Source organism: Macaca fascicularis, chromosome 1, assembly GCF_037993035.2.
Source record: "Macaca fascicularis isolate 582-1 chromosome 1, T2T-MFA8v1.1".
Taxonomy (NCBI): Eukaryota; Metazoa; Chordata; class Mammalia; order Primates; family Cercopithecidae; genus Macaca; species Macaca fascicularis.
This window is the reverse complement of record NC_088375.1, coordinates 28,555,418-28,582,062: the sequence shown is the minus strand read 5'-3', so window position 1 is coordinate 28,582,062 and position 26,645 is coordinate 28,555,418. Positions and strand designations below refer to the sequence as shown.

The window sequence follows — 26,645 nt, the reverse complement described above, 5'->3', positions numbered from 1 at the left end:
CTTCTACAACTTCTTCAACACTTCGACTAGTCAAATATTTAGATTTTCATCTTAATGGACCTGTTTGGCTAGAGAATATCCACATAGAGAAGAGAGTAGAGATAGAAAAGAGGAAAGATACAGAAGGCATTTGCTTTTATGAAATTATGGGTGCCCTTTACCAATTGTGTGTGCCTTTTTTTTAAAACAAAGAAGGGCTCTGATTAAATGTAGATTTGGCGAACTAGCAGCATGGCTTGCAGATAGTTCTTGCCCCCAAGACAAGTGATTACTTTTCCTAGGTAGAGGCTTTGATGATTGGAGCAATTGTTGATGGTAAACTCCTGAGGGATCGCAAGGCCTGCTTCTGCTTCTGTTGACCTTTTTCATGCCCCATTTTCCCTGCCCTTTACGTGACTTACCTCACCACTTCCTGCCCACTCTGTCTCTCTCTCTCTCACACACACACAGAAATTCCTAACGAAGAAATATGAAGTGGCCTGGGTCATCTGGGTCACGGGCCAAGGCCGTAATTGAATTGTGATGTGGGGAGTGAAGGTCTCAGTAGGAGAACAGAGATTATAAATATCTTTTTTTCCGTGGATATTCTGCTTGTATTCTTTTCCACCCATACAAAGACTGGCCTGGTCCTTCCCCTTTTAGGAGCTCTGTGGCTTTGGAGAGTCTGGGAGCAGACAGTAGCAGCTGCCTCTGCTCTAGGCCCTAGGGAGAAATGCTCTCTTTCCCTGGAAGTCCTTTTCTTTGGGTTTATATTCCAAGGTTTTTTTCCCCCACTCGATGGCAAGATCGTTGTGTATGGGCATGAGAAAAAGGAGCAAGTTTTCTCTCTCTACAGGGCATGAGAGAAGCGTAGTACTTCTCACAGCTTAACTCACTGAAGCTGAGCACCACTTACAGGGGACTGGCCTCACAGTCATCTTATATTACAGGTTTTGCCTCAAATGTCCTCCCTGATTATCCCTGCTCAGGAACTTGTTAAATGTGTAGTTCTTAGTGGATGTTTTTGTAAATGAAACTCCTCGTGGTTTCCTTCTCTTCTGTTTGCCAGTTAGGATCTATCTAACTGTATATGTTAGGTGGATGCCTCTAGCAGAGTATGTGTGGTCGTGCCTAGACTGCATTTCCACTTACTGTCACCAACTAAAAAGGCATGTTTAGGGAGTGGGACATGACCCAAGGTAGGCCGAGAGAGGAGTAAGGCAGCGTGGATCATGGAGCACACTGATGTATATCCTGCACAGCCATTCAGAAGCGTGACAACCACAGCTACCCCTCCTCTAAGACAAGACTTTGAGAGCTTTCAATATGATATATCCTGGCTTTATAGAAAATCTACCCAAGTACTAAAAAGAAGCAAATATTTAAAAAATGGAGAAAAGTAGCTTCTCGGTATTCACTCCTAAACCTAAGTATTCTTGCTTAGTTTTCTGGCCCTTTTAACTGTGCCCTTTCTTTGTAGATCTGGCCTCTCCAGTCACTTATCTTAACAATAATGATAGTTTTAAGTGCTAGGTTCCAGAAGCAACCACTTCCGTGGTTTTCAGCTGCTTCTTCTGGAAGTCATCCTTGTTTCTATAAACAATGCATCTTCACTTCTAACATCAGTTTGAGACATTGTCTATCTCAATTCCATTCTTCCACTTCCCCACAATTCTCTCAATAGAGAACATTACTCATCACAGTATATTATTTTTAATTCTTCTACTTTTGTGTTTTACTACTATATTAATACTTTTATTTCTTGTTTCATAGAACAGAAAAACAGAATAGGAATATAACAGGATAAAACGTAATAACAGAATAGGAACATAAGTAGAATCATCCAGAATGTAGCCTTTTGTGCCTGGCTTCTTTCACTTAGTGTAATGTTTTCAAGGTTTATGCATGTTGTAGCATGTATACAACTTTATACCTTTTTATGAGTGAATAATATGCCATATGAGTATGTTACATTTTACTTGTTCATTTGCCTGTTGATGGACATTTAGATTGCCCTTTTCAGCTATTGTGAATTTTGCTGCAATGAACACTTTGTATAAGTTTTTGTTTGAACAACTGTTATATTCTTTTAGGTATATACCTAATATTTCTGTGTCAAATGGCAATTCTATGTTTAACTTGTTGGAGAACCACTAAACTATTCTTTGCACTTTAATTTTTGCACTTTTGAGCTCGTAGCATTTACATTGTGTTCAGTAACTCATTTAAGTTTTTCTGTGCTGGGTTTATAGATTAATTCTAAAAGTTAAAAATCAATAATATGGTCTCACCATGACTAGGTAAAATTACTCAATGTATAGGCTAAGCTCACTTTAGTTATATTTCCTTTTGGCATGTACCTATGTCTTTCTCATCTGTACCCTGCATTATCTCTTTATTTTATTTTTTAAATTATTTTTATTTTTAATTTTTTTGGAGATGAGGTCTCACTCTGTCACTCAGGCTGGACTGCAGTGGTGTGATCATAGCTCACTGCAGCCTAGAACTCCTGGGCTCAAGAGGTCCTCCCATCTCAGGCTCTCAAAGCACTGGGATTATAGGCATGAGCCACAAAGCCCAGCTGTCTCTCTATCGTTAATAGTATTTTTTTCTTTATTTACCTTTGTCTGTCTCTTTTATTTGCAGAGTTTCCCCAAATTTCACAAAGTGTGGTTGCTGCTTAATATTTAAGGATGTAATGCCTGTTGATGGGGTTTTGTGTGTGAGCAAGGGTTGCCACCTGTTGTACTTTGTTTTAGAGCAGCTAGGAGGGGGGCTAGAGTCATGCTGTAGTATATCTAGATAGAATGCAAGACTCTTTTCTCAGGGAACTTAACAATGGTTTTTGCAAAAGAAAAATTCTCAACTTCTGTCTGCCAATGTGTGTCAAGAGGAATGCGGGACAACATAGGTTCTTCTGTACATGCTTTCAATTAATACTTTGAATTAATGCATATGTTTCCATCCTGCCTTGACTCCCACCCCTTATCATTATTTGGCCTTTCATAACTCACCCTCTAGGGTTCTACAGGGAAAACTGCTTTTCTTTCAGCTAACCCCTATCCTATGCTCATGGTCTCCCACCACTCAGTTCCCCTGCCAGGTTTTATCTTCTAACTAATCTGTCTTCCAGAAATTTGTTGGCATGACTAGCCCATTGAAAACACTTCATTAATTCTCTTTGTTGCTGTGTATTTATACTTTTAAAATATTTTGTTACCATCATTTTGTGGGGACTCTGGAGAAGAAAGAGATATATATTTAGCTGGAAATCCACCATCCATTTTTAAATGCTGATGTGCCAAAGGGACAAAGCTAGGGAAAAAACATCTCAGTGCTATAAGCTGACATGCTTAACTCACATTTCTTTGCCTGTTGAAAGTTGAATCATTTAATTGAAGGAACATGTGCTTTGAGTGTAGGAGTTTCTCTATCCTGATGGGCACATGGGTCATGTGAGACAAATCATCACTTTAAAAATGTTTATGACAAGATAAAAATGATAGAATTGTTCAATAGGACAAGAATCTCTGACACTCTGGAGGACCTAGGCTAGGGTTATTATGAAGAAAAAAGTCTATCCAATGTAGGAACAGTACCAGACAACAAATGAGGTGGATGCACTTAGAGAAGGGTAGAACAAATATTCATTGATGATCTACAATGTGTCAGATACAGAGATGCACAGACCGGGGCTGTGGGAATCTCAGATTTTAATTTATCAACAATGTGTTTTGATTTTTTTGTTTTGTATATTTGCCTCCCCAATTAATTTCACTGGCTTAATCATCTTTACAAGACATTATTTTAAAGAGAAAGCAAACTTAGTGAAGTTTTATGCTTCCCTGATAGTGATGAGCTGGTTGATTCTAGCTCTAGTTTCAATGTCCAGGAAAATGCTGAAGTACTTCCACCTGGTGGCACTTAGTGAACATTGCAGAACAGAGTAATAGGTTACTCCATCGGTTTTCTCAAACAAATCTGAGTTATAGCTAGGAACTCTCAACTAACAATTTATGAGAAACTTCCGCTTCACATGTGAATTTACATATTTATTCCTTTGCAGTTGAAGGATGGGATGTATGCAAAGGAGAATGAATTCTACTACAGTAATGGAAAGAGGTGACAGAAGATGAAACTCCAAAATGTCTATCTGCTACTTGAGTGGAATTCACTAGAATATATCAAATGAAGAGAGAAACATGTGACTAGGCTCTAGTCAAACAATTGTCATCAAATACTTGCTGAGTATATGACACATTTTAGGAACTGCGCAGAAAACAGTCTTGAGTGGTGAGATACACTTACTGTCAAGCTTCACTTGCAAAATTTTCAGTGGTGAACCTTCTGGACACCCGATGTATAACTCAAGCTATTTTAGAAATTAGAGAAAGGCTGCCTTCCCAGGTCAGAGAATCAGAAGATTGAAATAAGCCACTCACTCTCTTTTTTTGGGCACTGAAATAGGGAATCAGCATGATACAAAGAACATCCTGGACTGTATCCCCTGTCTAAGTAAATTGTATTATGTTCCAAAGCTGAGTTTAAACACAATAGTAAAAATTCAAATGTATTACAAAGCTCATCTAGATTCTTCATCTCAATAAATCTGGGGACTGCTTGTACAAGCAGTAGAAAATGAATAAAGATAACATCATGAATGCGTGTTTCTCACCCTCTTTACTTTTATCTCCTCCTGAAGTGACTCCAGCAATCAGATAAGTAATTAGCAGAGTATGTTTAAAAATCGCTGTAAAGGATGGGTTGGGAAACAGAGGCTGAATATACAGTATCCACAAAATAGAAATATTCATAGGTAGTATGACGTTTTTTAGAAGGCAGGCCATGATGGCATTCAAAGTATAGACAAACTCAGTAAATATTGGTGATTATGACATACCTATTTGTTCTCCATCTGAAATGCAAAAATTAAAGTCTGATTATATCCCAGTATTTGTGAAGGTGTGGGGAAATGGGCAGTTTAATATTTATAAGAATGCGAATTGGTGGACAATTTTGTGTTACTAAACTTTAACCTATCATATTTCTTTATCTGACCATCACCTTTCTAAGCCTTTCCAGGTACACACTCATGTACTTGCACAAAGATGCCCATTTTGTATTGTTTGAAGCAGAAAAAATTAAATGATACTTTAATGTCCATCAACTGAAAAATAGCTAAATGGATCATAATATGTTAAAACTATGGGCTATAAACTGTATTTAAAATAATAAAATGAATCTACATATGTTGACATGAAAATATCTGTAGGATGTATTGTTTCAGTGAAAAAAGCAAATTGTAGAACCATATGTAAATACAACTTTAGTAAAGAAACAATAAGTAATAAAGCTATGTATTTCAGTGTGTGTTTTATATGTGGGTATGCACATTGAAAGTGGTTTGGTAGGACACACATCATGCTGACATGGCTAAGGACAGGGTTGGTGTGGAGAGGATAGTAAAGGGAGACTTATGCTCTACCTCTAGCATGTTTCACAATGAAAGAACTTGAGGATTACTTGTATAAATTTAAAATAAATAAATAAATAACAGCTTTCAAATTATTTTAGGAAGTAATACATAAGAAGACAGGTAAGGTTGGAAGAATTTTAAAAATTACAAATTGTGGTCTACAGAGGAAATTTCAGAGTCAGCAAGAATCTGGTTTTAACACCTTCATGTTCTTTGCATAAAGCATGATGCGTCTTAACCAATTGTTTGAGAAACTGTTCTGATTGACAAAAAGTCATGTAGGATATTGACCCCTTTTCTGATATCCCAACCAACCTACCAGTACAATAATACCAAGGACCTGTCAAGTACTGTTAGGATCCAAGACACGGAAAGCAGCACTATAGAAATGCAGTCTTCAGAATCAGGTGGCATTGTTATACTCTGTGACTTACATATTTTCTGACTTTCCTGACTGTAAATCTTAACACCTTGTTGATGATCACCATGATTCTCTCTTGCAGATATGAGCTATCTTTACTCATCCACACAAGCATTTCCTGTTGGAAACACAAAGTCATCCTTGAACCATGCAATTTCCATTTTCCAAGAACCTTTCCTCTATTCTCCAACGTCACCAATTCAGGCATTCCTACAGTCTCCTGGTTATTTCACACTTAACCTACATTTATCTCAAAAACCCAGACAATAAGCACCTAGTATACTACTTCATCTACTATAGAAACTGTTTCTGGGTTTTATTTTATTCTATTCAACAAGTATTTACTAATATCCACTATAATAGTCACTTTGTTAGCACCATGAATAGTTCAGCACGAGGCTATGATATGATTATCAGCTGCTTTGCCTCCTCTTTTTCTTTCAACGTATGTATTCTCCCTTTTATTTTTAAATGACAAGCTGCATTTCAGATTTAAAAGACATTCCAGAATTCCTCTGCCAATTCACCACTCAAATATTCTGGCTTATGGTTAGAGAGTACATTACTGGAGGCAGGTTTGTTAGAAAGTTCTTGCAAATTTTGATTCAAATCTGTCTTAGCTGCACCTTCTAGCTGTTCTTAATCCTCAGAGGGATTAATTCTTCTCTTGAGAAGGGAAGAATACTGCATATGCCTCATATACTAACCACCATTAATAGTTTTCTTTAAGGCAATCTGTCAGGGTCTACTATATTTATGTCAATGGTTGGCCAAACCTCTTCACCTGCTCTTGCTCCCATTGTGAAAAATGTTTGAAGTCTATTTCCTAAGGTGAAAGAGTTTCTAAATCTCAGAGAGGTCAGCCTCTGCCTTGGCCTTTTCAGGAGTGAAGTTTCAGCCCTTTTCGAGAATCAGGGAAGATTTTAGGCAAGGTAGGTATAAGAACAAAGTGGTTAAGTAACAGGTTCCCAAGATAGAGGGGCTCCTCCACACATTAGCATTATATATATTATTGCTCCTTTCTCTGTTTTCATTTTTTTTTATCGTGAAATGGAAGAAATTACAGTAACCCCCTCACGAGATTATGTTAAGGATTATATGAGATAACTCACATATTCAATTTAGTGTCTGACATGGAGTCAATGCTTAACTCAATAAATGGAAACTATTGATAATTTCATGGGGTGAATAAAAGAGCATGCACGGGCACGGAAGGGGAGGATTCATAATCACCGTGAAGGGTCGTGAGGATAACAACTTTTTTTAACTTTTATTTTAAGTTCAGGGGTACATGTGCAGGTTTTTATATAGATAAACTTGTGGTATTAGCCTAGTACCCACTAATTATTTTTCCTGATTCTCTCCCTCTTCCCAACCTCCACCCTTTGTTACGCCCCAGTATCTGTTGTTCCCCAATAAGTGTCCATGTTTTCTCATCACTTAGCTCTCACTAATAAGTGAGAACATGCAGTATTTGGTTTTCTGTTTCTGTGTTAGTTTGTCAAGGATAATGGCTTCCAGCTCCATCCAAATTCCTGCAAATCACATAATCTCATTCTTTTGTATGGCTGCATAGTATCCTATGGTGTATGTGTACTACCGTTTCTTTGTCCAGTCTACCATTGGTGGTTATTTAGGTTGATTCCATGTCTTTGCTATTGTGAATAGTGTTGCAACATGTGTGCATATGTCTTTATGACAGAACAATTTATATTCCTCTGGATATATCATATCCAGTAATGGAATTGCTGGGTCAAATGGTATTTCTGTTTTTAGGTCTTTGAGGAATCACTATGCTGTTTTGTACAATGGTTGTACTAATTTACACTCCCATCAACAGTGTATAAGCATTTATTTTTCTCCACAACCCTGCCAGCATCTGCTGTTTTTTGACTTTTTATGGATAGCCATTCTGACTGGTGTTAGTTGATATCTCATTGTGGTTTTGATTTGCATTTCTTTAATGATCAATGAGGTTGAGCTTTTTTTTTCATATTCTTGTTGGTCACATGTATGTCTTCTTTTGAAAAGTGTCTGTTCATGTCCTTTGCCCACTTTGTAATCGATTTTTTTTTTCTTGTAAATTTAAGTTCCTTTTAGATGCTGGATATTAGACCTTTGTCAGATGCATAGTTTGCAAAAATTTTCTCCCATTCTGTAGGTTGTCTGTTTACTCTATTGATAGTTTCTTACGATGGGCAAAACTCTTCAGTTTAATTAGATCCCATTTGTCAATTTTTGCTTTTGTTGCACTGCTTTTGGTGCCTTTTTCATGAAATTTTTGCTTGCTCCTATGTCAGAATGGTATTGCATAGGTTGTCTTCTAGGATTTTTATAGTTTTGGGGTTTACATTTAAGTCTTTAATCCATCTTGAGTTAATTTTTGTATATGGTGTAAGGAAGGGGTCCAATATCAATCTTCTGCATGTGGCTAGCTAGTGGACAACATTTGTTAAATGAATAATTAAAAAAAAACAGTTGGCTCAAATTAGGCACAAATTAGCCTAATACATTTTATTTTTCTTCAAATTCCTTTTTGTCCTCATAAATACCAATACTGCTTCTTTACTTGTGTGTATTTATGATTTATACAGCTCATAGATGCTCCCAGTAGGATAAATTGATCTGTTTTTCCAGTACTTCTACACAGTTGGCCTCTGATGCCAACATGTTAGGAATGCAAAATTGAAGACCATAAGACATGCAGTGCAGTATTCTGTCTCTGGTTTAGACATTAAAAAATTAAGTTGTGAAAAATAGGTTTTGAATTGTCATTAGGCCTTCTTTAGGTACAGTAGTATCCATGAAGACAGAATGCTCAGCATTTTCTTTAGTACCTGAGTTGATGAAGAAGCAGCATGCATACAGACATACACAGCATGGTTTCATAGCTATGGGAACTTGAGGATAGTTTAGGCTAACACTGCTCTCTAATACTTTCCCTGCCACTCCAAATTGTGTTCACCCATATAGCACCACATGAGACCTGGTTTTTCAAGTGCCTGTTGATGCTGTCCTTCCCAAATTAAATTCCTAAAAGTGTGCCTCTGTAATTCAAACAAAGGGAAGTGACTACATTTCCCTCTTTTGTGGTAAAGAAAAACTTTCAGTCATCAAATACTTGAAGGAGACGCAAACATAGCAAGTGAAAAGACAGCGAAGAATAGTGAGCATACTAGATTTATGACAAGAAAATTAAACTACTTATTTCCCCTTTACCTTTAAGATTTGTAGTTTGTAGAGGTCTTTAGACACCAAGGTCAGAAGAATGTTCTCATATATATTTAAAATATTGTGATATAAATTCTGAAACACAAAAACATTGCACAGCCAGTCTTAGATAAACTTTTACCTAGTGTCTACAGCTTTTTTTCTTGCTTAAAAGTTACTTTTAATTGGGTTTCAATTCCTTGAACATAAATCAGTGACACAGAAAATACTTAACATCAAATTGTAAAATGCCACACATATTTAAAGACTTCTAGCATTATCTCAGATATTAAAAAATATACGAAGAAAAAAGACAAAGGAAAACATAAAAATGTAATTCCCTTTGAGAAATAGAATGAGTATTTTTTATTTAGTGACTTTCTATAATCTTTAAATTTTCTATAATAAGCATCTACCATGTTTTTTTTTCTTTCTTTCTTTCTTTATTATTATTATTACTATTTTGAGATGGAGTGTCATTCTCTCGCCCAGGCTGGAGTGCAGTGGTGCCATCTCGGTTTGCTGCAAGCTCCACCTCCCAGTTTCACGCCATTCTCCTGCCTCAGCCTCCTGAGTAGCTGGGACTACAGGTGCCCACCACCACGCCTGGCTAATTTTTTGTATTTTTCTAGTAGAGACGGGGTTTCGCCGTGTTAGCCAGGATGGTCTCGATCTCCTGACCTCATGATCCACCCGCCTGGGCCTCCCAAAGTGCTGGGATTACAGGCGTGAGCCATGGCGCCCGGCCTGCATCTACCATGTTTATAGGAGGAAAAGCTGTAAATTTAATTTTATAAAAACTTACTTCTCCGTGTTTGTGAATGCTGCATTTTCTCAATATTCTTTGTGCTTAAATGTGATTTTGCTTGAGAATTCAATATGTTGGATTTATTTTCACTGGATGCATGATTTTGGGTTCATTTTTTTCTTTATTTTTTATTATTATTATGATTATACTTTAAGTTCTAGGGTACACGTGTACAACGTGCAGGTTCCTTACATATATATACATGTGCCATGTTGGTGTGTTGCACCCATTAACTCGTCATTTACATTAGGTATGAGTTAATTTTCAAAAAGAACATAGCCCTGGCTAATAGTTTTGTCCCCCTATTTATAAAAAGTTTTATTTCCTATTCTAATGATGAAGATTTAGAAAAATTCTCACATCTAAAATTTTAAATTTTCTCTTGCCTTAGCTGTTTATAGATTATCTTTCTAGTGCTTGTTTCGGGATACTCTTGTACATATACTTTTCAATTTTCCATCGTCTTTTAGAATGTAATAACATGAATATATTTTATTCTAACTGTTGCTTTAAGTTCATTGAAAGCATTAATTTGTGAATATCCACCTGAGTAGTTGTGATGGAGGTAGACAGTAATTGCTATTTTAAGTGCTGACACTTACTACTATCTATGTAAAAAAATAGACTTTTATGCCTTTGTGATTTGAAATAGGTTGGAGAAGATTCCAGCATGATGTGACTTGGTTCTTATTTTAACTGACACCTACAAGTTACCCAAAGGTCATATTTAAATATAATTCAGGCCAGGCACAGTGGCTCACACCTATAATCCCAGCAATTTGGGAGGCTAAGGTGGGAGGATTACTAGAGTTCAGGAGTTTCAGACCAGCTTGGACAACGTAGTAAGAACTCATCTCTATAAAACAAAACAAAACAAAACAAAAATTAACCAGGTATGGTGGTGCATGTCTGTAGTCCTAGCTACTTGAGAGGCTGAGATGGAAGGATTGCTTGAGCCCAGAAGGTGGAGACTGCAGTGAGCCAAGATAGTGCCACTGCACTCTAGTTTGGGTGACGGCACAAGACCCTGTCTCAAAAAAAAAAAAAAAAAAATCCAATATTGAATACATTTTATATGTAAATAGATGGAAACAGTAAGATTTATTGTTCCACACACTATGTAGGTACTAGAAATTGTATGCTATGTAGGTATTGGAAATTTCCATGTGTGAGTAGCTGACATATAAAATACATAGAACATTAATAAACATGGGGCATTTGGATGTTGAAATGCTATATAACAACACATTTTTTTTTCTTTCTTGCTAGTATTGGAAGAAGAGTTTCATTTAACTCAGAAAGTTATTTTTCTTCTTCCAACTACCAGAGTGGTCCTCACCAGTAAAAAGTAAAAGTATCTCTGAGTATTCTCAGGTAGCCATTCAGAAATATTTGGAAGAGGTCAAGTTGGAAAAGAATGGCACATTTGGGAAAATTAGCAGCCTAAAAATCTGTGTTAGGGATATAGGAATATAGCTGAGAAAGTTTCTACATTAAAGTCACCTTGCATCAATTGCAGAAGAGGCTGAAATTATCTGATATTTGTATAGAAGCTCTTATAAAAGGAAATAATTGGCCTGATAGTTTTTCATCTGAGTGTTCTAGGTTCTCTCCACAAACTGAAGAAAGGAGAGAGGTGGCTATGCTGAGACCTCACGTTATACCATAAGCCACGAATTTCTTCTCTAGCTTATAGAGCGAGTTCACTGTATAGCAATGCTGAGGAAATGGAGACCACAGATGTTTGCTAATCTTACTATATGATTCTTTCTACTTCCATCTTTCTATGTTCCTATTCCATTCTTTGAAACATTTGCCAGCAAACTCCCTATTCTTGCTAAACCAATTACCCAAAAATATCTTCACTTATTTGCTCCTACAAATCCTACAGAATCCACTAAAATCCCATGGGTTGTAGAACTCACAAGGAGTCCAGGGGTATAGATAAGTGCACTGACTGTTACAACTAAAAAGAGTGAAGAGGAGGACTCTCAAGATTATCACCTGCTGAGACACATTCTGCAGGATTGCTGTGATGTGTAATAATATCCTACAATGATTAAAGGAAGAAAAATTTTACCTCCATGTCCTCAAAGTCCTCATTACTGCTCCCCATTTCTTTTACTTTGTCAAGACTTGGCATGACAACTATCATTCCAAAGGATAACTCTATTATCTTCAGCTGAGATTCAAACTGCAGTAAGGGATCCACAAAGCTGACAAGAAAAAGGCATAATTATTAATGATGAGATAACAAATAATATAATAGAAATTTGGTGGCCATTTCTTTTTTTTTTTTTTTTTTTTTTGAGACGGAGTCTTGCTCTGTCACCCAGGCTGGAGTGCAGAGGCGCCATCTCGGTTCACTGCAAGCTCTGCCTCCCGGGTTCATGCCATTCCCCTGCTTCAGCCTCCCGAGTAGCTGGGACTACCAGCGCCTACCACCTCGCCTGGCTAATTTTTTGTATTTTCAGTAGAGATGGGGTTTTGCCATGTTAGCTAGGATGGTCTCGATCTCCTGACCTTGTGATCCGCCCACCTCGGCCTCCCAAAGGGCTGGGATTGCAGGCATGAGCCATGTGCCTGGCCCAGCCATTTCTTAGTGATAAACAAAAATGAGGTTCAGCTTTTGGCTTTATATGACAGATGAGTCTTAAGTATTATCTTAAAAATGATAATGTTTTAAATATAAAGGAATTAATTTCTTTGTAAATATTATCTATAAACAATTATTTAGAAATCAGAATATATTTCTCCATAAACATAATAATGCAAAGAGTGGTTACATTCCCAGCCAAGTCCACAAAGCCATGCTAAGCTTTAAACAGTTGAACTATATTACTACCACAATTTCTGTAATCAATGATAATATGTTTTTCATATCTTAGGATTTCTTACATTGAGATGCATCTTCAAACTGATAGCAAATGAAGCTTGCATAAGCAGCTAGAAAGATTATCTGCCTGTCTATACAATACAGAAAGACTGGAAAAGAGTATGAGAAAGAAATAGTAGTTGCCAAATTATAATGGTGGAATTTGGAGTAATTTCTTAATTTTTCACAATTACATGTTTTAAAGAGATAACATTTTAAATACATCCAATTAGGGAAATAAAAGAGCATGATAGCTTATCATACCTGGAGTTCACAGCCAGGATCACGGATTCATTACTTAAGAGGCCTGAGTATGCATCCAATAGGCTGCTAACTTTATGTGCCTAAGTACCATGTTAAAAAAAAAAAAAGAAGAAGAATTAATGATTACAGAACAGTGAGACTCATAATAGCATGTGTACTTCTCCCTTTTACAGAGACTAAAGGAACCAAATCAGGCTGGAAAACACGCTCAAAAGTTCATAGAAGTGTTAAGACCAGACAAACTGTAATTTAAATTTACAATAGTATGTTTGCCTAACTGGAGGTCTTTTACAGTCAACAACTATGCTTATATAATTTGTATTTCCAGACAGCATTTTGTAAGGTGTGCTCTTTACCAGATGCACTTCTGTACACCACTATAACTATTAAGTCCCACCTATACGGTGTGGAGTCTGCCTATAAAAATGCCAGCAGGGCCGGGCGCGGTGGCTCACGCCTATAATCCCAGCACTTTGGGAGGCTGAGGCGGGCAGATCATGAGGTCAGCAGGTTGAGACCATCCTAGTTAACACGGTGAAACCCCACCTCTACTAAAAATACAAAAAAATTAGCCGGACGTGGTGGCTGGTGCCTGTAGTCCCAGCTACTCGGGAGGCTGAGGCAGGAGAATGGCAGTAACCCGGAAGGCAGAGCTTGAAGTGAGCCAAGATGGCGCCATTGCACGCCAGCCTGGGCAACAGAGCGGGACTCTTGTCCCAAAAAAAAAAAAAAAAAAAATAACAGGGCAACTTAAGTCAGGTATTATTAAAGACTGACTAAACTTACACTATGGACTGAGAACCACTACAGGGCAATGTGCAGCTGTTGAATACAACAATTTAGGCTTTAAAAGTGATAATTAAAGGGATTCCACTAAGAATTTATCATTCTTTCTTTTCCAAGAAACTGGAGAACTAGACCTCCAATAGCCAAAACAATCTTAAGAAAGAACATGGAGGTATTACAGTTATGATTTCAAGCTATAATACAAAATTAAGTAATTAAAAGTGTATGGACTGCTGTAAAAACAGACTCATAGACAAATTGAATGAAATTAAAAGCCCAGACATAAACCCATTAATATATGGTCAACTAATCTTTGATAAGGGAGCCAAGAATTCACACTGGGCAAAGGACAGTCTCTTCAATAAATGGTGTTGGGAAAACTGAATATCCACAAGCAAATAAATGAAATGGGACCCTTATCTTATACCATATACAAAAATTGATTTGAAATGGATTAAAGACAAATGTAAAGATGTGAAACTGTAAAACTCCTAGAAGAAAACATAGGGAAAGAGCTTCTTTACATTGGTCTTGGCAAAGATTTTTTGGGTAGGACGTAAAAAGCACAGGCAACAAAAGCAAAATTAAACAAGTGGGACTACATCAAACTAACAAGCTTCTGCACAGCAAAGAGAGCAATTAACAAAATTAAAATGACAACCTATGGAATGGGATAAAATATTTGTAAAACATAAATCAGATAAGGGGTTAATATCCAAAATGTAAAAGAAACTCATACAATTCAATGGCAAAAAAAAAAAAAAAAAAAAAAAAAGCAGATAACCCAATTACAAATGAGCAAAAGACCTAAATAAAAATTTTTCCAAAGAAGACATACAAAAAGCAGTCCCTCTGAGAACTGGAACAAGACAAGGATGCCCACTCTCACCACTCCTCTTCAACATAGTACTGGAAGTCCTAGCCAGAGAAATCAGACAAGAGAAAGAAATAAAGGACATCCCAATCCATAAAGAAGTCAAATGGTCACTGTTTGCTAATAATGTGATAGTTTACCTTGAAAACCCTAAAGACTCCTCCAGAAAGCTCCTAGAACTGATAAAAGAATTCAGCAAAGTTTCCAGATACAAGATTGATGTACACAAATCAGTAGCTCTTCTATATACCAACAGCGACCAAGTGGAGAATCAAATCAAGAACTCAACCCCTTTTACAATAGCTGCAGAAAAAAAAAGACAAAACAAAAACAAAACAACAACAACTTAGGAATAGACTAACCAAGTAGTCAAAAGACCACTGCAAGAAAAACTACAAAACACTGCTGAAAGAAATCATAGACGACACGAACAAAAGGAAACACATCCCATGCTCATGGATGGGTAGAATCAAGATTGTGAAAATGACCATACTGCCAAAAGCAATCTACAAATTCAACGCAATCCCCATAAAAATACCACTGCCATTCTTCACAGAATTAGAAAAAAAAAATTCTAAAATTCATATGGAACCAAAAAAGAGCCCGCATAGCCAAAGCAAGACTAAGCCAAAAGAGCAAATCTGGAGGCATCACACTATCTGATTTCAACCTATACTATAAGGCCATAGTCACCAAAACAGCATGGTACTGGTATAAAAATAGGCACATTGACCAATGGAACAGAATAGAGAATCCAGAAATAAACCCAAATGCTTACAGCCAACTGATCTTTGACAAAGCAAACAAAAACATAAAGTGGGGAAAGGATACCCTTTTCAACAAATGGTGCTCGGATAATTGACTAGCCACATGTAGGAGAATGAAACTGGATCCCCATCTCTTACCTTATACAAAAATCGACACAAGATGGATTAAGGACTTAAATCTAAGACCTGAAACTGTAAAAATTCTAGAAAATAACATTGGAAAAACCCTTCTAGACATTGGCTTAGGCAAAGATTTCATGACCAAGAACCCAAAAGCAAATGCAATAAAAACAAAGATAAATAGCTGGGACTTAATTAAACCAAAGAGTTTTTGCATGACAAAAGGAACAGTCAGCAGAGTAAACAGACAACCCACAGAATGGGAGAAAATCTTCACAATCTATACATCAACAGCATGGAGATTCCTTAAAGAACTAAAAGTAGAACTACCATTTGATCCAGCAATCCACACTACTGGGTATCTACCCAGATGAAAAGAAGTCATTATTTGAAAAAGAAACTGGCACACATATGTTTATAGCAGCATAATTCACAATTGCAAAATCGTGGAACCAACCCAAATGCCCATCAATCAATGAGTGAATAAACTGTGATATATATATATGAATATATATCATATATATGACATTTATATATATGAATATATATCATATATATGACATACATATATGTGATAGAATACTACTCATCCATAAAAAGAAATGAATTAACAGCATTTGCAATGACCTGGATGAGACTAGAGAATATTCTTCTTTTTTTTTTTTATATTTTAAGTTCTAGGGTACATGTGCACAACGTGCCGGTTTGTTACAGATGTATACATGTACCATGTTGGTGTGCTACACCCATTAACTCATCATTTACATTAGGTATATCTCCTAATGCTATCCCTCCCCCGCCCCCCCTTCCCCACAATAGGCCCCAGTGTGTGATGTTTCCCTTCCTGTGTCCAAGTGATCTCATTGTTCAATTCCCACCTATGAGTGAGAACATGCAGTGTTTGGTTTTCTGTTCTTGCGATAGGTTGCTGAGAATGATGATTTCCAGCTGCATCCATGTCCCTACAAAGGACATGAACTCATCCTTTTTTATGGCTGCATAGTAGTCCATGGTGTATATGTGCCACATTTTCTTAATCCAGTCTGTCACTAATGGACATTTGGGTTGATTCCAAGTCTTTACTATTGTGAATAGTGCTGCAATAAACATACGTGTGCATATGTCTTTATAGCAGAATGATTTATAATCCTTTGGGTATATACCCAGTAATGGGATGGCTGGGTCAAATGGTATTTCTAGTTCTGGATCCTTGAGGAATCGCCACTGTCTTCCACAATGGTTGAACTAGTTTACAGTCCCACCAACAGTGTAAAAGTGTTCCTATTTCGATTGGAGAATATTATTCTAAGTGAAGTAACTCAGGAATAGAAAACCAAACATTGTATGTTCTGTGATATGTGGGAGCTAAGCTATGAGGACACAAAGGCATAAGAATGATACGATGGACTTCGGGGACTTGGGGGAAAGAGTGGGAGGGGGGTAGGGATAATATGTTTCAGGGTATACTGCTCAGATGATGGGTGCACCGGTCTCACAAATTACCGCTAAAGAATTTACTCTGTAACCAAATACCACCTGTACCCCAATAACTTATGGGAAAAAAAGACATAAATGGTGAATAGGAACATGAAAAATGCTCAATATTATCAATATAATAATATTAATTATCAAGGAAATGCAAATTAAAATCACAGTGAGACATTGCCTCACACCTGTTAGGATGAGTATTATCAAAAAGATGAAAGATAATAAGAGTTGGTGAGAGTATGGAAAAAAGGAAACCCTTGGATGCATGTAAACCCTTGGCATGAATGTAAATTGGCATGAAACCAACCACATGGAAAACAGTATGGAGATTTCTAAAAAATTAAAAATAGAACTACCATATGATTCAGTAATCCTCTTTATGGTTATTTATCCAAAGAAAATAAAAGCAGGATAGCAAAGAGATCTCTTTACTCCCATGTTCATTGCAGCGTATTCACAATAGTCAAGATATGGAATCAACCTAAGTGTCCTCTGATAGATGAATTGATACAGAAAATATAATATCAGATATTGAAGAGTTCCAAAATTCAAAGCTGTCAAATTGTCAAATTTCTTAAGAATTTACAATTCAATATGTAGCTAATAGGAGTCTCATAAAGAATGGAGAAAACATGAAGAGAAAAATTATCCAATCAATAGTGTAGTATAATTTCTCAGAGATAAATGGCTGGAGCCTTTAGATTGGAAACGTGTGAGTGCCCAGTATATTTGAATTAAAAAAAAATACCAGAGACATTTTTATAAAATTCCAGTTTACCAGAAATAAAGATAAATCTTAAAGGCTTCGACAGAAAGAATCCAGGTGACAAAGGCTAGAGAATCAGACCACCATCATGTTTTCATCAGTCATAATGGATGCCACAAAACAATGTAAGTTATGTGTTCAATTTTATTTTAAGAGAAAATGACTTGTGACCTAGAGATATGGCTGAAGTAGTAATTGCTGATGACTCTTTTCACGGTGCTAGTTTCTTTCTTTCTTTCCTTTCTTTCTCTCTCTCTCTCTCTCTCACACTCTTCTGTCCCCCTCCCCCCTCCCTCCCTACTTCTTCCTTTCTTTCCTTTCCTTTCCTTTCCTTTCCTTTCCTTTCCTTTCCTTTCTTTTTCTTTTCCTTTTTCCTTTCTTTCCTATTCCTTCCCCCCTCCTTTCTTTTCTTTCTTTTCTTTTCTTTCTTTCCCTAATCTACATTGCATGACTTTTAAAAATAAGAGCATACCATTTTTGTAAAACTATAAAAGCATTTGAAATTGATCATATATTCACTTCATGAAGAAAATCTCCTTAAGCTCTGAAAGTTAGAAACTGTATGGGCCAATGCTGCAAGACTTTATGTTACAAACATAAGAATGGGACAAAAGATGTTTAACACAGTTAGATGAACTCATACTTTACCTTGCACCTACACAAAATGGATCATAAATATAAATGTAAGGCTAAAACTATAAAACCCTTAGAAGAAAACACTCATTTTTGGTTAGGAAAAGTTTTTTTTCTTTTTAGATGCAACACTAAAACCATGGCCCACAAAATAGAAAAAAATGATAAATTGGACTCGATCAAAACTAAAACCTCTTGTTCTTCAAAAGATACCATTAAGAAAAATAAGGCAAACCATATACTGAGAGAATATATTTGCAAATCATACATTTTACACTCAATACTGTTTATAAAATACTTCTAAAGATATTGTATGAAGTCCGCATGAAGAAAAAACTTTACTAAATATTCAGAGAAGCAGGAAGAAAACATGTTTCTAATGATAAGACAATAGTTTAAGGAAGTATTCATAAATTAATCTGTAAATTCAGTGTTTCAACTCAAAATGCCAAGAGAAATTCTGGAAGGAATTTGACAAGTATATATCAAAGTTCCTCTGAAAGTGTAAATAATTAAAAGTAGCTAATACATTTTTGAAAAAAAAAATAAGTGGATAGATTACAAAAGATTTTGTGTTTTACATCTGAGCTATCTGAAGTAATTAAAGATTTGTCTTATGCCTCCTTTACTGCTATAATTTGATGTGTTGGCATTGCCTACCTCTGCTGAAGTTAAAAACTGCTGCTTGCTGCTGCTGCTGCCTCTGCCATCTATCAAAGGCATTGATACTGTTGCTAGTGCTTCTTGATTACAGCCCCATGGCTGTGGTAACCCATTAGCAAAAGAGCCAGGTTCTGCACAAAAGGTGCTCTCACTTTATAGCTAAAGTCACAGGTGACTGAATTCACTCTCATCATTTTCAGATGGTCATTATTGCTCTTTTACAACAGCCCTGTCTTTGTAGGACTTAGCAGCTGGGACTGTGCTATTAATATAGTGAGAAGCACTCATCAACCTCTCATACTAGCCCACTGTCTTTGAATCACTTTCACACACTTTGATAATCTTCAGCTAGGAGGTGTCTTTCCCTGCAGGCTCTTCCATCCTGCTAGTCCTGCCTTATCTTGAGTGGCCCATGCCTCGATGCTAGCAAGAACTCAGTTTCTACATCAAGCAAGAACTCAGTTTCTACATCAAGCAAGTTTATGTTTTCTTTCCAACAAGCCATTTGATTGTCTCCTTCTCTCTTCTTGCAACTCCTATTTCCAACCTAAGTCTGTGTCATTCTTTTGAATATAATTGGGTTTCTGAAGTTGGCCTTTTCCACAGCTAAGAGAAATGTAGATTCTGTTGCTGAAAAACAAATTAAGACCTGGAATGGTAGTCCAGCTTTTGCTTTCTTAGAACCACAGTTTTACTATGCATGCTTAGGAGTTGGTTCACTAAACTCCTGTTATTCATCAATAGAGACAAATTGATGGAGTTGATTAATTTGTTTCTGTAATTGGAATGCCATAATTAACTATTTGCACTTTCTAAATTTTCTGTGCACTTTATATTTTCAACAAAACTCCTTATCACACTATTGGCAATAATTGTGTTTGGACTATTGTGCTTCTCTAATAGTATATACATGTAACTAGATCAAAATTTAGTGTGATCATCTCTAACTGATGGCAAATCTCTATTTTAAAATTCCTTCAAATCCACATAGGAAGATATCTTTCCATTTTTTCATCAGGACCCCCTCCCACACTAGGGAAAAAAAAGAGGAATTTTCAGTGGCTTAGAGACAAAGAAAAACAATTTGATGATATAAAAATAAAGGCTAAAAGAAAATAAAGAATAAAAATTAAGACAAAATGGAGGATTTAAGGCTGAGGGACATTTACAAACATGCATAGTAAACAGCCCCTTTACAAGAGCAAAAGATGGATTGTAAATATAGACTATATCAAAATATAGATATAGTTTGATCCAGCAATAAAACTTAGATTATTCATAGAAGCATGTTTTTGAATGGACTTTTAAAGTAATATACCTTATTTATTTATTTATTTGAACATGTGAAAAGGTAATACACATGCATGTGCAGTACAGTACAAAAGCGTAAACAGTGAACAATGTTTTCAAGTCTTCCCCTTCTCTAGCTCCCATCCTCTAATTTCCATCCCCAGAATCTACAGTTGTTACTGCTTTCCTGTGCATTCTCCTAGCAATAGAATATGCAGATATAAGAATGTTAATGATACTCTTTTGTGAGCAGTTTTAGCCTCTAAGGTATATATATAGGAATTGGTTCTATGTTTTCCTGTAACTGCTGCCACTGTGCTCTGTTCTTCTCTGCCAACTCCCTTGCCCTATCTTTCCCTGATAGATGGCTGTCTCCCTTATGGACTATTCTAAGTCTGATTTCATTAATTCTCCATCTCGTTTTGGTTATTAATACAGTCTCATCATTATTGTTAGTACTAAATCCTGTTTATTTAAAATCTTCAACTTTATTGTTTGTTCAAACGTCTTCCTTGATACCCAGAGCAGGCAAGGATTTTGGTTTTAGGGTAAACACAGTATAGCTTAGTGCTTAGACCAGCAACTCTGCAGCCACTTGCTAGCTATGTGACTATGAGCCAGTGACTTTCTGCCTATGTTTCCCCATTTTCAAGGTAGTACTTACCCCACAGGGCTGTTGTGGGGATTAAATGAGTTATTCATTTAAAGCACTTAGAGTCTGCCTAACATGTTATCGGTACTATGTAAGTTTTAGCTATTTTTACTATCATTGGAATGGGGAAGGGATTTCCCTCTCTCACACCTCTCAGTACTCTGTTCCCTTTCTCATATTCCCTGTCTTTGTATCTCTGGAGTTGTGGGTGGCTGAGGAATTAGGGGAAATATGTTTCCTTTTTGGTCCATCCATGAAATAATTTATTGTCCCCTTCCCGTTGGTGATTCGTTCTGGCATAGCAGGTGGTGCCCCCAACAGCCCTGCTGATGAAGAACTCAATCTACTAGGGGAGTGTCACTTTCAAGGTCCAGCTACATGTTCTGGAAGATCCCCACTGTGCTGTGTTTTGGTTTTTTGTTTTTGAATTTTGAAGCACCAGCCCACTTGACCCAGGTGCAGGAGTTCCCAACAGCCATCAGCCCTCAAGTATACACTGCAACTCAGATGTCTGTTATTACTTATAATGAGTATCTTTGTGTTTCATCATCTATAATTTTGATAGAGCAACACCACTCTCCTGATTAAATAAGTCACCAAGGTTTTGAACTTTTTAGCAAAGCTTAAAGGAACTTTCATGACTAAGTCTGTGCTTACCCCTCTATCCACAACTCCTATCATTTCCTCTTGACCAGTCTTCATTCTAGATACACCTTTTGTCTTAGATGGATGCTACAGGGTGCTGTTTAGACCACCCCTCTCCATTTCAGTACTGAAATACTCTTTCCACAACTTGTGGAAGTGTTGGCAGCTGAGAGCTCTTAGATAAGTATTCTTGAGAATTCTCTTAGCCAAAGAGCCTTCCTACCTAAGATCACATCCCCTCTCTGGGAGCAACCTACATCTAATGACTAGTTGACATGGGGAAAAAAAGACCAAACCTCCTTGCCTCAAAGAGGGTCAACTTTGAAAGGTCATCCCAGTTACAGAGCACCCTGCAGAAGTACCTGAGACCTATTTTGCAAGTGCATTGCAGTTCAACACCTCCTTGTACTTAATCCTGCTTCCTTCACTTTGCCTCTACTACTAATCCCCAAGTATTGATCCAAAGAGCACATCCACTGTTACTTTAGAGTCTACTTCCTGGGGAACCATAGCTAAAATCTATAATTCTACAAATGTATGTTGCTTTTTCTTTCTCCATGCCTTTACAGGTGCTGTTTCCTCTTCTTGGAATGTACTTCACCTTCATCTAGGCATTCTACTCATCCTTCAAAGTCCAGCTCAAATCTTCTCTGGCCCAAAGTCATATTTGAATGTCCCTCCAAATGTACTTCTATCATTTCCTGAATATTGTAACTTCTTCATAACTTGTAGCAGTTTCTAACTACTGAATTTTTTGTAAATCTCTCCCATTGGACTATAAGGAATTTGGGGCTAGTGTTTGAGTTTTATTCTACTTTGTTTCTCAAAAAGATAGCATAATATTTAATGCATAGCAGATTATCAATAAATATTTATTGAATGAATGAATGAGTGATTGAGTGTAATTCTAAACTGCCTCTTTCTGACTCTATGAACTATACAAATGGGAAAGGATTAAATTACCCTGTGTAATAGAATATGATTTTATTAACAACTCTCCTCATGTCTTGGCTAGAAAAGTCAATTTGTCCACCAAATGTTATCAATGTTTTGCTTTAATTATCAGCAACTTTGACCTATGGATTATGAAGGAAGTCTATAAAAGTTTTAATATCCACACTGAAGTATTTCTTTTCTAAAGGTAGAAGATTACATATTTTCTTATGGTAGCCCTCCCCTATTTCTTCTGTATTAATTTGGATGTGGATTAAAATGATGGTAGGGTCTATTAGAGGTTCAGAATTTTAAGACGATTTTGAAAAATGACTGGGTGAATATCCACTAAGACAATACCATACTACACACTGCAGAGAACACAAAGATGAATAGTCACAATCTCTGCTCTCAAAAGATCAAAGACAAGAAATTTGCAAAAGATCTAGAAAACAATAAGAAATGGAAAAGGAAAGACGCAAACTAGAATGGCTCTCAAATAAGGAAATAATATCATTCAATAGAGACTAGGTAGAAAGGGCTTCAGTTTGACCGGAAGGGTTTCCACAGTGATGATGGAAGGTAAAATATGAGTGAGGAGACTATCCTAGAGACCAGTCAGTTGATGGAGGATGGGTGGGATAAATAGTAGCATGGGTAAAGAGTTTCATCCTTTTAAATTAGTACTGAAGGTCATTTTCAGGAGCATGAGAGAGTGAAGAAGAAATGACGCTGCAGGGACATACAGGTAAAAACAATTTTTAACCAAATTGCCTTTTTTTCCCTTTCTACCCCAACACATGTACTTTAAACATTACTTGTAACATCCTTGTAATGGAAACAGTTAAAAAGTTATTTTTTCCAAGAGATTTCAATTACATTGATATCCTTATAGAATATCACTTACCATGTGGTGCCATTTCACACTGTATTGCAGAATCTGGAGACTACTCACTAGCCAGAAAGAAGGAGATTAGTTAAAAAGGAATGAACATAGCCTCTTATCATCTTAGTGGAGCCTGATTTCCAAATCTGAAGCTACTATGACCTTAATGTCAAAGCCCAACAAGGACATCCACACACACACTAAAACTACAGACAAATTTACTGTGAGTATTACTGGACAACACTTAACACAAAGATTAGCAGGCAGAATATGGCAGCACATTAAAAGAATGAAACACTATGCCCTAGTAGTATTTATTACATAGAGGATGGTTCAATAAAAGAGAATCTATAATACAATTCTCAACATTAATTGCTAAAGAAGAAGTTCTACACAATAATTTTTGAGTTCCAAATTTATAAGATTTTAAATATAAACTTGATAACATTTTTAAATAAAATGACTATGTAGTTCCTGTCTTAATGTGACAGATAAAAAAGAGGGTACCAGGTATAATTAGAAAATAAATAGAGCATTCTTATTAAGGTAAAGAATAAAACAAAGATTACCATTACTACCACCATCATTTACCATTTCTGGAAGTACCATCAAATATTATTTTTAAGTAGAAATAAATGCATATATTAAAATTGGAAAGAAAAATATAATTTTGTTTGAATTATAACTTCTTGGGAAAAAGTATGAGGGGCTTTTAAATTTTCAATGTTATCAAAATAATTTAATTATAAGTAGAGTTATCAGTTACTGAAATGATTGATAAAATTGCCTTATGAAATTTTTAGAACCTGTTGTGTTTTCCTTTGCTTGCTTGGAGGAGGTAGCACTTTGATAATTATTTTATGTCTTCTATTTTAATTGGTATATTTAGATTTTCTAGATCTTCCTTGATTCTTTTTTTAAAAATAAACTTTTTATTTCAGAGCTATAGGAAAGTTACAAAGACAGTAAATTCTCATGTATCCTTCAACCAGTTCCCCCCAGTGTTAACCAAAATCTTACATAATCATGGCACATTTTTCAAAACTAAGAAATTAACATTATTACAATTACATTAACTAAAATTCAGACTTTATTTGGATTTCACCTATTTTTCCACTAATATCCTTTTCTTGTTATAGGATCCAGTCCAGGATTCCATGCTGCATTGAGTCAGCATATCTCCCCAGTTTCCTCTGATCTCTAAAAGTTTAGCAATCTTTCCTTGTTTATGACCTTGACAGTTTTGAAGAGTACTGGTTAGGTATTTTGTAAAATGTACCTCTGTTTGTATTTATCTGACTTTTTTCCCACATAATTAGACTGGGAATATAGCTTTGAGGAAAAAATATTACAGAGTGAATGCCTGCCTGTCTCATCATGAAAAAAATATACAAGATTTGAATTTATTTATTAGTACTACTATTTTTCTCTTCCTGAATTCAAATATTCAACTTCATCTTTATATGGGTCATTTTCTTTCTGCCATCCTTAGATTTATTTTGTTTTATTTGTATAACTTCTTGCTTTCAATACTTGATTTCATTATTCTCATTTTTTTCTGGTTTATTTTTCTAAGTATTAAAGGCTGTAAATTTTTCTCTGTGACCCCTTTGGCTGTATACTATAGAGTTTGATATGTAGTATTATCAATACTTTGTAGTTTCCTATTAATTTCCTCTTTGACCCAACAATTGTTTAAAATAGAAAGTTTACTTGACAAGTGATAGGTTGTTTTTCGCTTGTTTCAGAAATTCATTGTTAGTTTCTAATTTTTTGCACTGTAATCAGAGAATATGTCTTCTATTTCTACTTTTTGGAATTTATACAGAAATTTCTAGCCTAATACATGGTTACGTTTGTGAATGTTCTATGGTCATTAGGGAAAAAAAGGTACATTTTTTGTTATCATGGATACAGAATAATGTAAAGTTTTCTCTCTGTCATCTGCCACTCATACACACACATACACAAAAATGCCTCCTCCTATCTCTATCTATTATGTCCTAAAGACTTACTTGCTTTTGGATTCTTTGCCGACATGCTGACAGAGGTGAATTAAAGTCTTCTACTACTAATGCTGCAAAAGAGTATCATGTATTAATACATAAACCAGAAACTTTCCTACAGTTTTTTTTGCTCTATCAATTTAGATGGTACTATGATATATAGTATATGGATTGTGTTAATTTTCTATAGCGATGCATCAATTTATCAAAATTTAATGGCTTAAAAATACCTAGTTATTATAGTGTCTTAGGTCAGAAGGTTCAGTCTCAGTTTAGCTGTAGTCTGCTCAGGGTCTCACACAGATGGACTCAAGATGTCAACTGGGAGTGCTATCTCATTTGAGGCTCAGAGTTCTCTTTCAAGGTCAGTTAGATTGTTGGGAAAATTCAATTGTTTGAGGCTGTCAGATTAACGACCCTATTACTTTGTTGGCTGTGGCTGAGGGCAATACTCAGCATCTAGAAGCCGTGTATGGTTTCTTGCCATATGACCTGTTCCAGAGGCCATCTCATGCTACCAGTCTCCAACTTCTGTCTCCAACCTCCAGACCCAGACTTAAAAGGGTCATGTGATTAGGACAGGCCACTCAAATACTCTTCCTTTTAACTCAAAGATAACTGATTAGTAACCTTAATTATAGCTGTACAATTCCTTCTTCCACATTATATAACATAATCATGAGAATGATGTCCCCATCATATTCAGAGCTTCATCCCATACCTTTCCTTAATATTTCAGCTTCAAGTGGAGGGATTGATATAAGACATGGATACTAGGGGACAGGAATATTGGGAGCCATCTTAAAATTCTTCTTACTACATAGATTTTCATAATTATTTTATCATCATAATGGATTATGAACTTTTTCATAATGTGATACATTGAAAAAATCACCTTTACTGCCTTAAAGCTTATTTTAAAGCTTGAAATTCAAGTTTGTCTGAATTATGATCCCAACACCTACTTTGTGGTTGTTTACACTTTTTTGGTATTCCTTTCTTCCATCTTTTTATTTGCAACCTTTTTGAGATACTTTGTTTTATAAATGCCTCTAGTATGTAACATATTGCTGGACTCTGTTAGTGATTTAACTATATTTCTT

At 36.1% G+C, this 26,645-nt stretch overlaps 1 protein-coding gene across 1 annotated transcript in view; it reads right to left on the bottom strand.

Annotated features, from left to right (window-relative positions):
• The window catches only part of MROH9 (maestro heat like repeat family member 9), a 128,210-nt gene extending 102,634 nt beyond the window's left edge, over positions 1-25,576 (bottom strand). Inside the window, exons 1-6 of the mRNA XM_045392756.2 lie at positions 25,552-25,576; positions 19,128-19,261; positions 13,034-13,113; positions 11,975-12,110; positions 9,096-9,182; positions 5,890-5,994 (exon numbers count right to left, since the gene is read on the bottom strand). Of these exons, the coding sequence (XP_045248691.1) occupies positions 5,890-5,994; positions 9,096-9,182; positions 11,975-12,110; positions 13,034-13,113; positions 19,128-19,261; positions 25,552-25,576 (567 nt within the window). The remainder of the gene's footprint in view (positions 1-5,889; positions 5,995-9,095; positions 9,183-11,974; positions 12,111-13,033; positions 13,114-19,127; positions 19,262-25,551) is intronic.
• Positions 25,577-26,645: the final 1,069 nt, after the last annotated feature.